Source organism: Cylas formicarius, unplaced genomic scaffold (assembly GCF_029955315.1).
Source record: "Cylas formicarius isolate icCylForm1 unplaced genomic scaffold, icCylForm1.1 PGA_scaffold_4__25_contigs__length_36172078, whole genome shotgun sequence".
Classification (NCBI taxonomy): Eukaryota; Metazoa; Arthropoda; class Insecta; order Coleoptera; family Brentidae; genus Cylas; species Cylas formicarius.
This window is the reverse complement of record NW_026844334.1, coordinates 2266566-2281292: the sequence shown is the minus strand read 5'-3', so window position 1 is coordinate 2281292 and position 14727 is coordinate 2266566. Positions and strand designations below refer to the sequence as shown.

General features: G+C 34.4%; 1 protein-coding gene across 6 annotated transcripts; it reads right to left on the bottom strand.

Moving 5' to 3' along the window:
- Positions 1–604: 604 nt before the first annotated feature.
- LOC132700626 (phospholipase B1, membrane-associated) lies at positions 605–13824 on the bottom strand. 6 transcript variants are annotated; one of them, XR_009618668.1, is made up of 9 exons: positions 13761–13776; positions 13147–13200; positions 12008–12188; positions 10009–10282; positions 8871–9257; positions 6595–6740; positions 3769–3937; positions 1567–1782; positions 605–1504 (listed from the first exon to the last, which is right to left on the bottom strand). XR_009618668.1 is itself a non-coding variant. In XM_060668063.1 (8 exons), the coding sequence occupies exons 3-8, from the start codon at positions 12134–12136 to the stop codon at positions 1622–1624; spliced, it is 1266 nt and encodes a 421-aa protein (XP_060524046.1). In that variant the 5' UTR covers positions 12137–12188; positions 13147–13200; positions 13761–13776; the 3' UTR covers positions 605–1621. The 6 variants fall into 6 exon arrangements, 5 of the variants coding, with proteins under 5 accessions (XP_060524046.1, XP_060524047.1, XP_060524048.1 ...); XM_060668063.1 differs by having other exon boundaries at positions 605–1782; XM_060668064.1 differs by lacking the exon at positions 13147–13200 and having other exon boundaries at positions 605–1782; positions 13761–13824.
- Between the last annotated feature and the right edge of the window lie 903 nt (positions 13825–14727).

Here is a 14727-nt window from a genome sequence, read left to right as displayed (position 1 = left end):
GCTCAAAAAAAACGATTCCTTTGACATCCCACCAAACGGAGAGCATCACCTTTTTTTGGTGAATGTTGGCTTTTGACACGCTTTGAGCCGGTTCATCTTTTCTGCTCCATGACCTCTTGCGTTTAACATTGTTGTATACAACCCATTTTTCGTCCCCAGTAATAATCCGCTTCAAAAATGGATCATTTTCTTGACGTTTGAGGAGCGAATCACACACGTTAACGCGACGACACAAATTTCGCTCCGTAAGGACATGGGGCACCCACACATCGAGCTTGGAGGTTAAGCCCATGCCTTTCAAATGGCCATAAACAGTCGAATTCGACAAATTTAATCTCTCACCGATCTCTCGTGTGGTTATTCGCCGATTTGCATCAACTAATGCCTTTATCGCATCTTTGTCAGCTTCGGCCGGCCTTCCAAACCGTGGTGCATCTTCGACATCAAAATTGCCGGATCGAAATTTTGCAAACCAGTTCTGGCATTGGCGTACTGTTAACACGCCTTCTCCATACACATCCGTCAATTTTTTTCTCGCTTGTTCAGCATTTTTACCTTTTCTGAAGCAAAAAAGTAAAATATGACGAAAATGCTGCTTATTGCTCTCCATATTTAAAAGGGCACCAACCAAAAACTACTGCGTAGAATTAATAGAACTTTTTCACACACAAGCCTTGCAATATCAGCTCTCAAGACATATAATGGTTATGCGGCTTAAGTGTGAAGTTGGTTTCGAAAAAACGTAATTAAGTCCTCTGATGGGAAAAAACGAAATGACTTTCCGAACAACCTTATAATTCCACATAATACCTACGTTTTCTTTCACCCTGTAACTGAAACTGATGTATTGCGGATAATTAAGACTATTTAGACTAAGGCAACCAAAAATGGTAAATCCAGATAATATTCGCCCTTCCTTTGTCAGTCTTGGCCAGTCAATCTTACGTATACAGATACAGCTTCATTTAAATAACAACCAAATTATCCCCGTTACTAGAAAGACCTTTATTATTATTTATTAAAAAATTATAAAATAAATAATACATGTTTCACATTTTTTCAAATCATTTCCGCTAGATTAGCAAGATCGGTTCAATGTGGATCAAGTGGGATTTAGGGTTTTGGTTATTTCTATGTGAAAATGGAGGTTATACCTTCTTTAAAATAAAGGATACTTTGATATAGGTACTGGTCCAAAGGCAACCATTAAGGGAATCTCGCGCTACAAATAAGATAATGATTTCATTTATAATCTATTTATTTTTTTAAGAAAAACTTGCAAAAACATTTCATTCGATTTCAATCATTTTCAATTTCTTCATAACACCAAATTAAAAAATAAATTGTAAAGCAATGTGTGACGGGATATTTATTTTTTTTTTATAGTTTTTCGCATTTTTTTTGTAAAAATGCCGAATATTTTGAAGAAAATTTTTAGTTTTTTTTTATTTTTGTTGAACATTTTGTTTTACTTATTTTAATTCTTCATAAAATGTCGGCGTATCTGCAATTTGAAACTTGCCAATCAAAAATTTCCGAAAACAAAAAAGTAACCCTAAAACATACAATTTCGAGTGACGCATTACGACGAGATTATCGTATTTCAACTGTTTTCGGCCGTCTATTGAAAACCGGTGGACAAGTAGCTCATGGAATTTTTGCGGGTGAAGAAATACGGGGCTTTCGACGTCGGACACTCGAACTTTTCCAAAAGACGTTCGACCTTCCGTTGGCTTTTCAGTCCGACCGGCTGTAGCAAGTTATTCCACAACAGGTTCGCCCCTGAAATCGATATCGAAAATCGACCCGCAACAATTACGTCGTTAAGAAGGTTCAATTAGAAAAGTTAACGTCAAAACTGATATTAATGGGGTTATAATTTCACTCGCCGATGCATTTAACCCAAATGGCGGCGATAGATAAAATTTGATATGTTCCGAAACCAATTTTCAAGCTTTTTATGGTATTCACAATTTAAAAAGTAAATATTTATCAAAATATAGTGAAAAAATTTGCATCCAAAGAAATTTTTATTCTCATTTCTTCATTTTCAACTGTACCGCGTAAATGCCATAAAGACTTGGGGTGACAAAACTTATAATTAAGACGGTCAAAACAAAATCTTAAAATATTAAAAAAAATATATATTAAAAACATTCCTAAATATGAGGACATTTTTTATTTTTATTTTTTTTACCAAATTCAAAGTATAGGTTTATTGATTTAACCGCAGTATGGAGAATGCATGTGTATCAAGTCAAATGAAGAAATACATATGAAGATAATAAAATAATATATCAATATGTCGAAACAATGGTGATGTGAATGTATATAATTTCGTGAAAATCTGGACTTTTAGTTCTTATTTATTTTGATTAATGGATTTTCATCAAGTAAAAGCCACCTCAGTTCAATTTTTTTGGATGTTTCGAGTTTTTACTTTTTTTTTTGACACATGTAACGTATTCTCAAGTGCAACGAAATAAATAATTTCAGAGCAAAAAAAGTATTTTTTTTTTGCTTGGGATAATATGGGTTAGGTCTGAAAAACATATATTTTCTATTATATTATCTGAAAATCATCACAGTCGATGTCATTCGAAATTTATTAGTTTCCAAGAATCCTTGCTTTAATTATTTGAGTTATAAATAAAATTATTGAATGCTAGTTTTTTGTTATGATTTCTTGCTCGTATTCCGCTTTTAAATTTCTGCAAATATTAATGCAATGCAGGTTAGGAAAGAGCCATCGAAATGTCGCTTTCACTATCATTGTACACCCTATCGAGAAAATCGATTTTATTTATAGTGACGTCGTGAAGCGCCATCTACCACCGATACAAGCAATCGAAATCAATCTGCTCCTGGCAGCCTTGATGGCCTTTTCAAAGCCTTCGATTTGATCAAATGCGTTCAGCCATTAACAATTTATCCTACAAAATCAACGGTCTAGCAAAATAAAATAAACATCTGCGTCAGAAACTTATAAGCAGCATACAAAATAAAAATAAAATAAAAATAAAAACATTTTCTTACGATATTAGGGTTAGGCTGTTAGGGAGCTGATCGAGGAAAGATCATATTAAAGCTTTCATGTCGCTTATTAGGTATGGAATTAATTTTTTTGAGGAGATGGAGTCTTATTTTATCCTATAGAATAATATAAGGATTTATATCATTGTAATAATAATTCTAAAGAAAAGCCCAATATATAGGTACGAAATTATTTAACTGAGTTTATAGCGTGAACTCATAACCATGACTTTTCTATTCACAGAGATGTTTCTGTGTATAAATCTCTCTTAAATTGCATTAATAATAAAAATTAAACTATGGTAATCCTTTTATTATATTAATCTCAATATAAATCTATGTATGTACTACTTATTATCTTGCCAACAAATAGCAGATAGAAGCCTTTTCACCCCAAGTCTTTATTTTTAATTTTTGAGATCGAGTCAACATATATATTTTTCAATCCGTGAATCAATACTTAAAAAAAATCTTAAATATTCTGCCATGTTGTGAACACAATGAAAGAGAAAATATCTTTTAATATATTGTTTAAAATATTTAACATTATATGTTATTTATTTATTTTATTTTACATTTGGGTAGTTTTGTATTGATTTCAATCACAGCACAATACGAATTCAGATACGACAGGTTCTGTTATCGCGAAAACAGTCTTTCATTGATCTTCGTAACCCATAAATGGGTTAATTGAAACTTGAGGTTAAATTACGTCGATAAAAAGGCAACTCTTACCTAGGGCGTGGCCTTTCTGGGAAAAATGGAAGCAGTCGTGGGTAATGTAGGATATGTCGATGACTTCTTCGTAACGTCTCGCTGGATGATCCGGTGCGTTGAACAGTTTGATGAAAGGTTGAATTACGACAGTAAAGTCTTCTTTCCGATCGTATCTACCGCTCATAACCTACAGGAAATATTATTTGTCAAACCGCGTTAGTAAAAAGCAAAGCTACAACCATTACAACCATCCTTATGTGCTTAATTAGCAGAGGACTGCCGTAAGAGGACTGTAGCTTAAAAATGAAGGCGTTTCCATCCTTTGGTATTAATCGATTTGGTCACAAGTTTTTTCACCCCAAACGTGTAATACAATTAGGTAGCGCCCTTTTTAATTGGCCATCAATAATGTTCAATTAATCTGGTACAATATAGTCATTACGCCCGGGTTCGACTCTTTCACCATGTACTTTTGACCAAACATTGACGTTATTCTTTCGCTATACGCCATGGTCTTTCCACCCGTATTTCTTCTGACATTAAGGGACATTTTAAACTGCTTTTTCTTCGTTAATAACGAGAGTGTCTGACAACCTAATTTTGGCCAAATATCGACATATTCTTTAGTTATACAGGGACTAGTCAGAGGCCAGAACGCCATTTCCTTTTTCAAATTTATTTAGTAAAATTTGATAGAACGTAACGTATTTTCGGTTAATTTGTAACTATGGTTTGTAAGAATAGTTTCAGAAATTGTTCAGCGGAGTTCTTTTAATATTAAAACCACTTTGACGTCTTAAAAACGTTGCAGAAGCGACGAACGGTCATTTAACGTCGAAACTGCTGTTTCTTCGTTAATAATTTAATTTTAACCAAATATAGACGCATTCTTTAGTTATACATAGACTAGCCAGAGTCCAGAGCGCCATTTTCTTTTTGTAAATTATTATTTTCAATTTGGTAGAGTGTAACGTATTTTTGGTTAACCTATAATTAAGTGTATTGAGAATGGTTTTGGAAATGGTTAAGCGACGTTTTTTCAACATTAAAACCACTTTGACCAAATATAGACGCATCCCTTCACCATACAGAGATTCGCCAATGTCGATAGCGCTATATTTATTTTTTCAAGTTGAAATTTTTAAATTGAAGTCCGACTTTACAATGTAGGCCGCCGCCATCCGGACCTCTCAAAGTTTTACGAGATTTTAGAATTTAATCAGACGGAGCGCAATCTAGCAATACTACTCGCGACTGTCTTAATGCATGTTTTATGCTAAGCCTCTGGACGAGACAGACCAATCTAAAAAGCGGGAAATTAAAGGAGCTATGTTTTTTAATGTTACGGCTAATTGGCCTGCAATTTTTATTCGACATCATTGCGATATATTTTAGAGATAACGCAGTATGAGACGCTGTCGTATCTCATCACGTGGTTTAATCAGGTATTAATTAGGCTTTAGATCTTTTTGAAGTTATAATGAAAAAAGAAGAATAACAAACCCAGAGGTTCGTCAAAATGACGTCATTTTCGGGTCATAGGTGGTCGCTACTCGTCAGTGGTCCGAAAACCACGTCATATTGACGTCAAAGAAGGATGTCTCATTGACGTCACAAAAATTACCTCAAACGCATTTAAAAATCGATATAGTTTTCGGCAGCGTTGATCAAAATGCGACGTTAAGTTGACATAAAAAAGACGCCAATCGACGAAATTGACGATATTAATGGACTTAAAAAAGACGTCAGTCGAATGACGTCATTTGTGTGAAATATTATTATTCATCATCAGATATTCTCTGTTAGCTTTGGTTTTGGAAATACAGTTTACTTTATATTATTCGTCAAAATTAAATTTCCTATTTTAAGCTAATTAGCTAAATATATAACTGGACTTTGTCCTGATCTAATCTTGTTGACGAATTTCAAAACAAATTGAAAACAAAATTTAAATATGTTTTAAGAAATCTGTGTTTTATTCGCGGCGCTTTTTTGAGCCTCCCCGTAGTCTTTAAAATAAATTTTAAATTGTGCACCCTAACAATCTTTACAACTTTTATGTTTGCAATTTTCTCAAAACTTTTGAAACCAATAACCTCACTCACCCTGTACAGGGTGGTCCAAATTCGACTGGCCTCTATGACTTTAGGCATTTGCAGCATAGTTAGCCCAAAACTAATAGGCATGTTACTGGCACGATTTTCGAGAGAAGTCGAAAACCAAAAACCGCGTCATGATATGTCAAAGAGTTTCTGAACTACAGGGTGATTCTTAAAAATATGCGTTTCCAAAAACCATATAACTTTTTTATTTGTAAAGTTACTGATTTTTATAAAAATCATTTTATGAGGATTTTTTAAGGGCAAATCTACCTGTCTCTTTGAATTTGTCTTAAAGCCTTTAGTTCACGAGATGTAACACAAAGTTACATTTTTTTAAAATGGAATATCCCAATTTAAAAAAAATTGTTTTTTATTAAAATTTCCTGTCAAAGATGTGCCATACACCTATTTTTATTAAGTAGTTAAAGATATATCTGGAATTTGGACCACCCTGTACAATCGAATGTATAAGTTAGATAAAGAGCCTTGGATCATTTAAAAAAAATTCAATTTCCAGTTTTGACTTGGATGTTTTCGAATTTTTTACTGCTTATAGCATACGTTCATTTAGTTATTGCAATGCAATAATATATAGCGTTTTACGATACGGCACTGGTGGAACGGAGAAATCGAAACGCCACACGCAATGACCATCCCGGACAACGGCCAACACGAATATAATCCTTTCTTCTTCGTTTTTAATCATTGGGGTGAATTTATTACCCTAAGCGTTTTGACATACCAGTTCTTCTTCCGCCTTCTGGTATTCTTTAGTCAAAGTGGTGATAACGTCCATATCGTCTTCGCCCTTGTGAAAACACCCGCAAAATAAACGATGGAAGAGGTGGCACATCATTGTCCTTTTTATCCTGACGCTAACCGATACATCTGCAGGGAAGAAGAAAATCATTGCATAAAAAAAATCGGTAGTAATTTTTCGAAGTTTGGGAAGAAATAGCACTGAGTTTTTCCGTTAGGGGATAATTGATATTAAAAAATTCCTTGAGTTGGTATTTTCCACACAAAACCACTTGCAAAGAGCTATATAATTGAATAAATACTCTCGTCTCGTCTCGTAGGGGGTTGGTTCTTTGAAAAACGACTATAGCAATAACGAACAATATGAATATAAAATTCGCAAATTAAAAGTTTTCTAGTAAAATGTGTTTGATAGATTTTGAAGAAGGTTCATGTATGTGAAAGATGTAACTAATATTAGGTGGCGCTTTTTAAAAAACTGTTTCCCTTCAGCTCGCGACTAGCGTCGAAAATAAAATTTGAGTAGCCAATAACTGATGCTAAAGATGATATTTCGCAGTGGAAGTTCCGCTACCCGGCGCATCCGCCATAAACGTCACCATTTGAATGTTTTTAAATATCATTATATTATTTGTATTTACATTTGGATCGACTTCTGGTTTCATTCTTACCGAGAACCAAGGTGACATTTTTTATACGACTAAAACCTAATTCATTTTGAAAAACTAAAATGCTTATATTCCAATACTTCATATATACTGTTGAAAAAATAATAAGATCTTCGCCTTAAAGAAGCCGCAAAAAAGGAAGAAGAATTTTAGTGGTAGCATCGTGACTTCAGCACTTCAACTTACATAAAGTTTGTTGATAATTGAAATTTAAACATTTTAATTCATCAATCACACAAATACCAATTATTAAAACTCAGTTATGAAAATGTTTAACATCAAATATATTTTATTATTTTGACAAATAAAATGAATGGTGAAGCAAGGAATTTTTTGGTTTGAATATTAGTATGCTTCGAATATTTGAGATGGTCAATTAAATTGACGCTTTTTATATTTCATGAAATAGATTGTTTGTTTGTATGTTGCAAAAGTTTTGTTTTATTATTTCATTTTAGCAAGCAATTTCGTTCTACAAATTATGTTTTAATCGGTTCACTGCTAAACAATAAAATTGTACAAAAATAATGAAACACATAAACACAAGGCAACGGTATTGCCTAAAGAAACATGTTAACGTTTAGATGCAACAAACAAATCACATAATAATACTGTTTAACGTATCAAAGAGTAACATTAAAATTATGCAATTATTATCAGTTAAAATTCTATAACTTCTTATTGGAGTTGGTAGTAACAATAGGAAACCACTTTTTTTAATTTTATTGTTATTATTATTGTGTCTTTATCAAACTCTTGACTGGAACCTTCGCCACTGTACTAACACACAATAACGCGTTTTACCACAAACCGAAACTCAATTTTACGTACTCAACGCGCGTTTCCCCAACCAAGTTGTCATCTTCAGGAGAAGATTAAAACTAAACTTAATAACAAATGCTCTCTATATATATATACACATCGGGAAGTGGGAGAGGGGATTACGCACTGTTCACGCAGCCAATCAGCGCGTATAATGGGCTAAATGGGATCGGACCTCTGTCCTTGTTCAGTGCCTTATTCCCTCTCTTAACAATTTGTAAGCTACTTTGTTTCTTTCATATTCAGGTCGGGAAATTTTGGCGCTGGCCTCGTATGTTTACTCTGTACGCTGACCAGATTGAAATTGGTAATCTAATCTTATCTAATTATTTATTTATTAGGGACAAAATCTTTTTTTTTTCCTTTTCCTTTTCTAGTGTTTTTGATTCTACTATAATTTAAAAAAAAATCTTCGAGGCTAATATTTGGTATGGTTTTAAGCTGCAAAGCAGTTTATGGTTTAACTGGTTTATGCTTGGGAAATATTCATGATGTATGTATGTATGTATTCAACTGTATTCATGGTCTTCGTAGGTGAACTTGTATGATATATATGTATATATGTTTTTGTCGCACTCATGGAGTGTCAACAATCAGAAATAATTGTTCTTAACCTTTTTTTGTAATTAAGTGTTATTTTTATATAAAAACGACCCCTAAAATAAAGTAGCGATTTTGTTGTAAAAGTAGTAAGTTTTTTTATTGGTAGTATTAAGACTTGAGAATTTTTAAGCTAATTTATGACCTTGAAAACGATTTAAAGCCTCACCTAATACGGGAATGAGGTTGACGAACGTCCTTGGCAAGTTGTCGTACAAGTAGTCCAAAGCTCTGGCGAGCTTCCTCGCGTGACTCCACGCGGAAGCTTCGTCCTTATCGTAGCACTGAGCCGAGCAGATGTCGTTGGCGCCGAAAAACACCGTCACCATTTTCCAGTCTTCGGCCATGTTGACGCGCGGATCGCTCTTCATCTTGTTAACCAAGATTTTCGCTTGTCTGAGGGCGTCCGCATCTGCCGCCACTGGAAACGCGACGTTCATTTTCGCTTTCGACGAGAGGAATTCGCCGGTACCGGTCGAATAGCCAGTCAGATTCGGGTTGAATTCCTTCAGAATGTTGGGAAGGGTCAAGTGCTCCCGCCAGGTACCTTCGCCGCCTGTAAGAGGGCGCGCATTTCTTTCATATATACAGAGTGTTTTATGCGGCAATAAAACTAGGGTCCGGTAGCTTTTAAAGGGCAGAACAGACGGTCTCACAAAGGTTTGGGTAATAATATAAGGTGAAACTCTGTATTACGAACAAAATTTGTTGTACTATTAGGTCGCCATTCAAAGCTATGTAATAATCCACTCTGTATACCAAATGAAAAAAGGGCACATCAGGTATGGTCTGTTTTAACGGAATCTTTTAGAATTCGGAATATCTAGAAAAAATTAGGATTTACAGAGAACAGCAAAGGTCGATTATTTACTTGGATGAAACCTGGTTCGACATTTACGATACCCCGGAAAAGGGTTGGGTTGACTCGACTGATAAGTGTAAAACAAACGCGCCATCAAAAATAGGAAAAGAATAACTATTTTCCATGCTGGCTCTAAAGATGGTTGGATTCCTTCTTTTAGATTTAAACATAAATACAGACATAAATAAATAAATATTGTTTAGTATCTTTTCTCACAAAACCCCAAATAATTAAATTCTAAGCAAAGTGCGGCCCTGTTCGGCCATATTTCATTCTTACAGCTTGCCCGGGTCTTTCCTTAATTCGTATCAGTTAGTTACTTTCTTATATCTATGAACAAACTTTAACCATCGTTATTGTTGAACATTTGTTATTGTTTATATTTGTTAACATTTACTTTTTGCCAATAAATTAATAAAATAAAAGCCCCAGTGGAAATACCTACCGGCGCACCATGATACGCCCCTGTTTTCGATCATGGTGCCCAAAGCATACTCTTCGAGGGCACCATTTCCAGCAACCAATGAATCCCCAAGAGCACCGATAACGTCTATGTCGCCAGGTCTGAGCTTGTGAACGCTGGTGGGTTTGCGATCACTCCTGCCCATTCCAGCTCTCACTGACTCCTTACAAGGGAACGGGACGCTCTTGGGAAACGACCTTTGCACTCTGGCGTTACTCCGTAAAGGAAATTGGATGATGAAGTTACCGATGCCGTCCTGTAAGGAGAATTAATATAAATATACATTAACTCCTGGACAAAACCCTATCTCATTAATTTTGCCACATTTTTTATGATATTTTTTTGTGAAATTATGGTCCAATTTGAGTGATTTTTTTATTGTAGATTGGTTCCTTTACAATGTCATAGTTTTAGCTAGTAATGATAAAAAGTTTGTTTTGCTAAATGTTATGCGTTTTTCCGAAATTTCGTATCGCCCTGTGTAATATACTAGCAACCGAAACAACAGTTTAGTGTTATAGATTTTAGAAATCAATACGCCATTTTTAAATGTTTATACATCTACGTTATACATTATTGTACATCTACATTACTATATTATACATTATTAAACATGTACATAATTACATTATTTATCCAGAAGAAGTTCTGAAAAAATATAAAAAGGTTATGTATGGAGTTAATATGATTCAAAAAGGACTGCAGTTGTCTTTCCGTTTCAGTGAAACAAGCTAAAACATAATCTCCTTTACTCAGAGGATGTTTATGTACGATATTTTCTATATTGTCCATGAAAATTTCTGCAAGTAGTGGACCAAGTGGGTTTCCCATCTTTAGCAATGTAAAATTAAAAAATAAAAATAATTTTGATCTGAACAAAGTATTAAACTACCTAGCGAGGCATTATGATATTCTAAAATTTTTATTTATCTTATTAGCAAATCCCGTTTGTGTAATTTAATTAAAGAATATAGCTTTGGAGGTTAAGGATTCATGATTATTAGTTGGTATTATTGCATTTTTGAAACACAGCGACTAGGTAGACGCTGCTAATTGATACCTCGCGCGGTTTAGCAAAACAAGTAAGCTCGTGGACGACGGCATTCATAATTTCTTGTATTTACATACGGACTACTTGCTGCAATTGTCACAAATACCGCGTCCCATCCTACCGACGGCCCATAGACGAAAAGAAAGCAACCACGTCCATTAGGCGGTCGTGGTGAGTTAGTAATGCGTCGCAGGTGTGCCACATACGGGGGCTAAATGAAAAGTAACCAAAACGATTGACGTTTGTCTCTTTTGTCTCTAACATTTCGGGCGAATGGACTTGTTTCCGTTAAGGGTAAAAAATTTCATATGAAAGTATGACCTAAGGGTCTTAACTTTTCAGACACAGGGTGATAAAGTTGCCAAATATAAAATGAAAATTTTTAATATCTGTACTTTGTGTACTGTTTAGTCTACTACAATTTTTTTAAAATACGCCAGTATTCTCACAAACTTCAATCATTTCGCGCCTTACTAAAATGAATGCAAATGTCATTAATGCAATTCAGTGGCGTGGAACTTACTGTCTGTGTATTAAAAAAAATTGTGCTGCGCTAAATAATGCGTCTTGATAGATAGTACGTGTGCGCCAAATTTCATTAAAATATCTAAAGTTTACTATTTAAAAAACACCCCGTATAGGTTTTAGTTTTCGTATCGCCCCCGTATAAGCCCACAAACAAAATCGAGAGACGGATATACAAGACGGCAAACATCGTAACCGAACCGCTTAAATTATGCAAAGCACAAACATCGTTTTAAGTTGGCAAACAAGCATCGGTATTGCTAAGATAATGCAATGGAACCAATCGTATATGATCCCCGACTTCCATTGTTGAAAAAGAAAGTTCTTAAAACCGTTCGCGGATATTAATTTTTTACGTGAGCGGTTTTTCCGATTAAGTCGAAGCATTGCTGCCTATTGACTTACCCACGGGTTTCCGATTAGCAAGTCCTGGAAGCTCTTGGGCTTGGACGTTAGTTGTCCGGCGATGTTGCCGCTCCTAAGCGCGAAGGAGAAACATAGAAATCTCGCAACGGTGTTCGCAAAGTTTGCCATGGTCCATGTTCGAGCGTGTAGCCAACATCACTATCGCAGTGCGTCTTTTAATCTTTAAATAGATCGAAGTAAAACTACTGCTACCAAAGTCCATAAAATTCCATAATTACTGTGGGTCGATTTTAATGAAGCCCTATTTTCTAAAATCTTTTTTTATTGCGACGAACACGAACACAAACACATCCTGTCCCTTATATCTGAGTATATAAAACTAACAGTGCTGAAAATTCGTTTTACTGACATTGAGGAAGCAGTTACACACAAGTTTTTTATTGGCAGCTCTTTCGCAATTTCTGGCTCATTCTTTAGTGATGTCCACCATTGTGTTCGATTTACGTTTTTTATTATTTAACCCGAACACTTATATTTTTTTACTGTGGACAAATTGGATAAATTGAGATCACGTGAAGTGGACCACTTGTGATGGGAAATTGATCCCCCAAACAATTTTTTAATATGTTGATTTTAACAACTTTTTTTTTATAATGAAAACTTTAAGCACTTTTAATTAAAAAATGGATTACAAAACAACCGTAAGAGATAAGAGATAAAAGAGAAATAAAATGAAATTTTCAGTCAACAAAAAATTATTTTTTTATTTTCGTATTGTTAACCAACTTTTAAGTTAACAACTAAAAATTTAACTGATTTCTTTCTAAAAAAATCATGTTGTTTTTGTTGGTCACATGCTTTATTTTGAACACCCTGTAACATCAAATTTAAATTCTGTTGCAAATTTGAAATATGCGTGATGTTAAAACTTTAAAACTTTTCCAAATATGAAAGCTTCTTTTTTTTAATTAAAATATTGGAAAAACTATTGGGTTTAGGTATATAATAATATTTATAAAAAAGTTGAAGAATTTTAGATGAATTAAAAACAAAATTTATAAATAGAGGGTCCCACTTAAATGTATGTTTTATTTGTCTAGCATTTTTGAGCCACCCCGTACAATCACGCAATCCTAACAGCTTTTGTTTTTACCATTTTCTCATAATTTGAACCTTACCGTATCACTGACTCATCCTGTCTAAAACGCGTGGATTCAAAATGGTCATTTTATCTAAAAATTTCCGAAAAACTTATGTAAATTTCCTCAAAATTTCACTATCACGCTTTTTTTGCACCAAAAAAAAAAAAAAAATAGAACGGAAAAAATCCATTACGACAGTTAAGGATATAATTTTCCAAAATTTGGTAGTCGTAAAAGTGCTGCCAAAATCAAAATGATAATGTGCATTTACCCCAGCTTAGTAACTGCACGTGAGTGTATCTATTAAATATTTACCCTTGCATAAGTTTGAATTTTTACGTAAAATTAATCGAAATGGTTGCCATGTTTTGTTTTCATTTTATCTTGATTTTTTCTTGTTTAACAAAGGCCCTTCATATTATTGTGAGTTTGAGAGTTAACCACGAGTTTGAAATTTTCCACGTAAATAACTTGGTTATTTTCGTTACAAAGGAAACGAGGAATATTGCGAGTCAGGTTTTCGCTACGCGAGAGACTTTTCCGTCTACCGTAAAATTGGAAAACATATCGGTATTTGCACTCAAAATAAACCCTCCGAACGCGAAACTACCTTTCGCTAGAATACGAACGTTAAGTAAATAAAACCTCACCCATAATATCGTGGCTGATATCCGACTGTAATTCGCTTTAAACTAAGCTTAACTTCGACTCTCGTCAACTGACCATAGATTTCAATTAAAATTTTTAAGCTTATCACGCGCGTACGGGGGGAAAGTGGGCTCGGCGGTCAAACATTGCGAAAATGTATTGTCGTACGGGCCCATTAACGAAATTTTTTTTCCATAATTGCCCATGCTGATGTTTAAATTTCGATATTGGGCAAGCGGCGGCGAATAAATTTTCTTTCTGTGACCATTTCCAACGTTTTCGAAAACTGTTACACTCGACGGGTCGGATAAAGTCAGCGGTGTTGACAAATTTCGGTACTGAAAACTCTAAATTGGGGTACGATCTTTTTATTTTCGTCAAAAGATCATAAATAACATCTGAAATGAACATGACATTAAAAAAGATCCTAAAAAATGTTGAACGCGACTTAAAAACAAGATTTCTTTCGAAAAATCGTCACTGGGTGGGGTAAGTTTAGTAGCGCGTTACAGTTACAGCAAATATCGGGAAATATTAAAATTTGCACAAATAATAACGTTGTCGAATGATATTTTTTCAAATATCTCGCGCCCCGTATAATTGACGACACCTGAAACTCTCTCACGACACGGTTTACGATACTGTTCAAATAAAATTATCCCATTTTTAACGGGTTTTCATTTATCGCCAATAATTTACCCACAAAAACGGAAATTTTAACGATATGTTAGATCTCTTGGTCATAAACGACACACCCTGTATATGATACAATCATCGTTCGAAGTAGAGATTATAGCCTTGGATTTTCCACGCGTCCTGGTTCAAGAATTTTTGAAAAATATTAAATGGTTTTCGAGAAAATAAGTTTTTTCTGAAACCATGACATGCGACGTAATAATCAATGAGGTCATCTCTCTTGACAGCCCCCCAAATAACTATTTCAATATGCTAAATTTGAAGTTGATATTT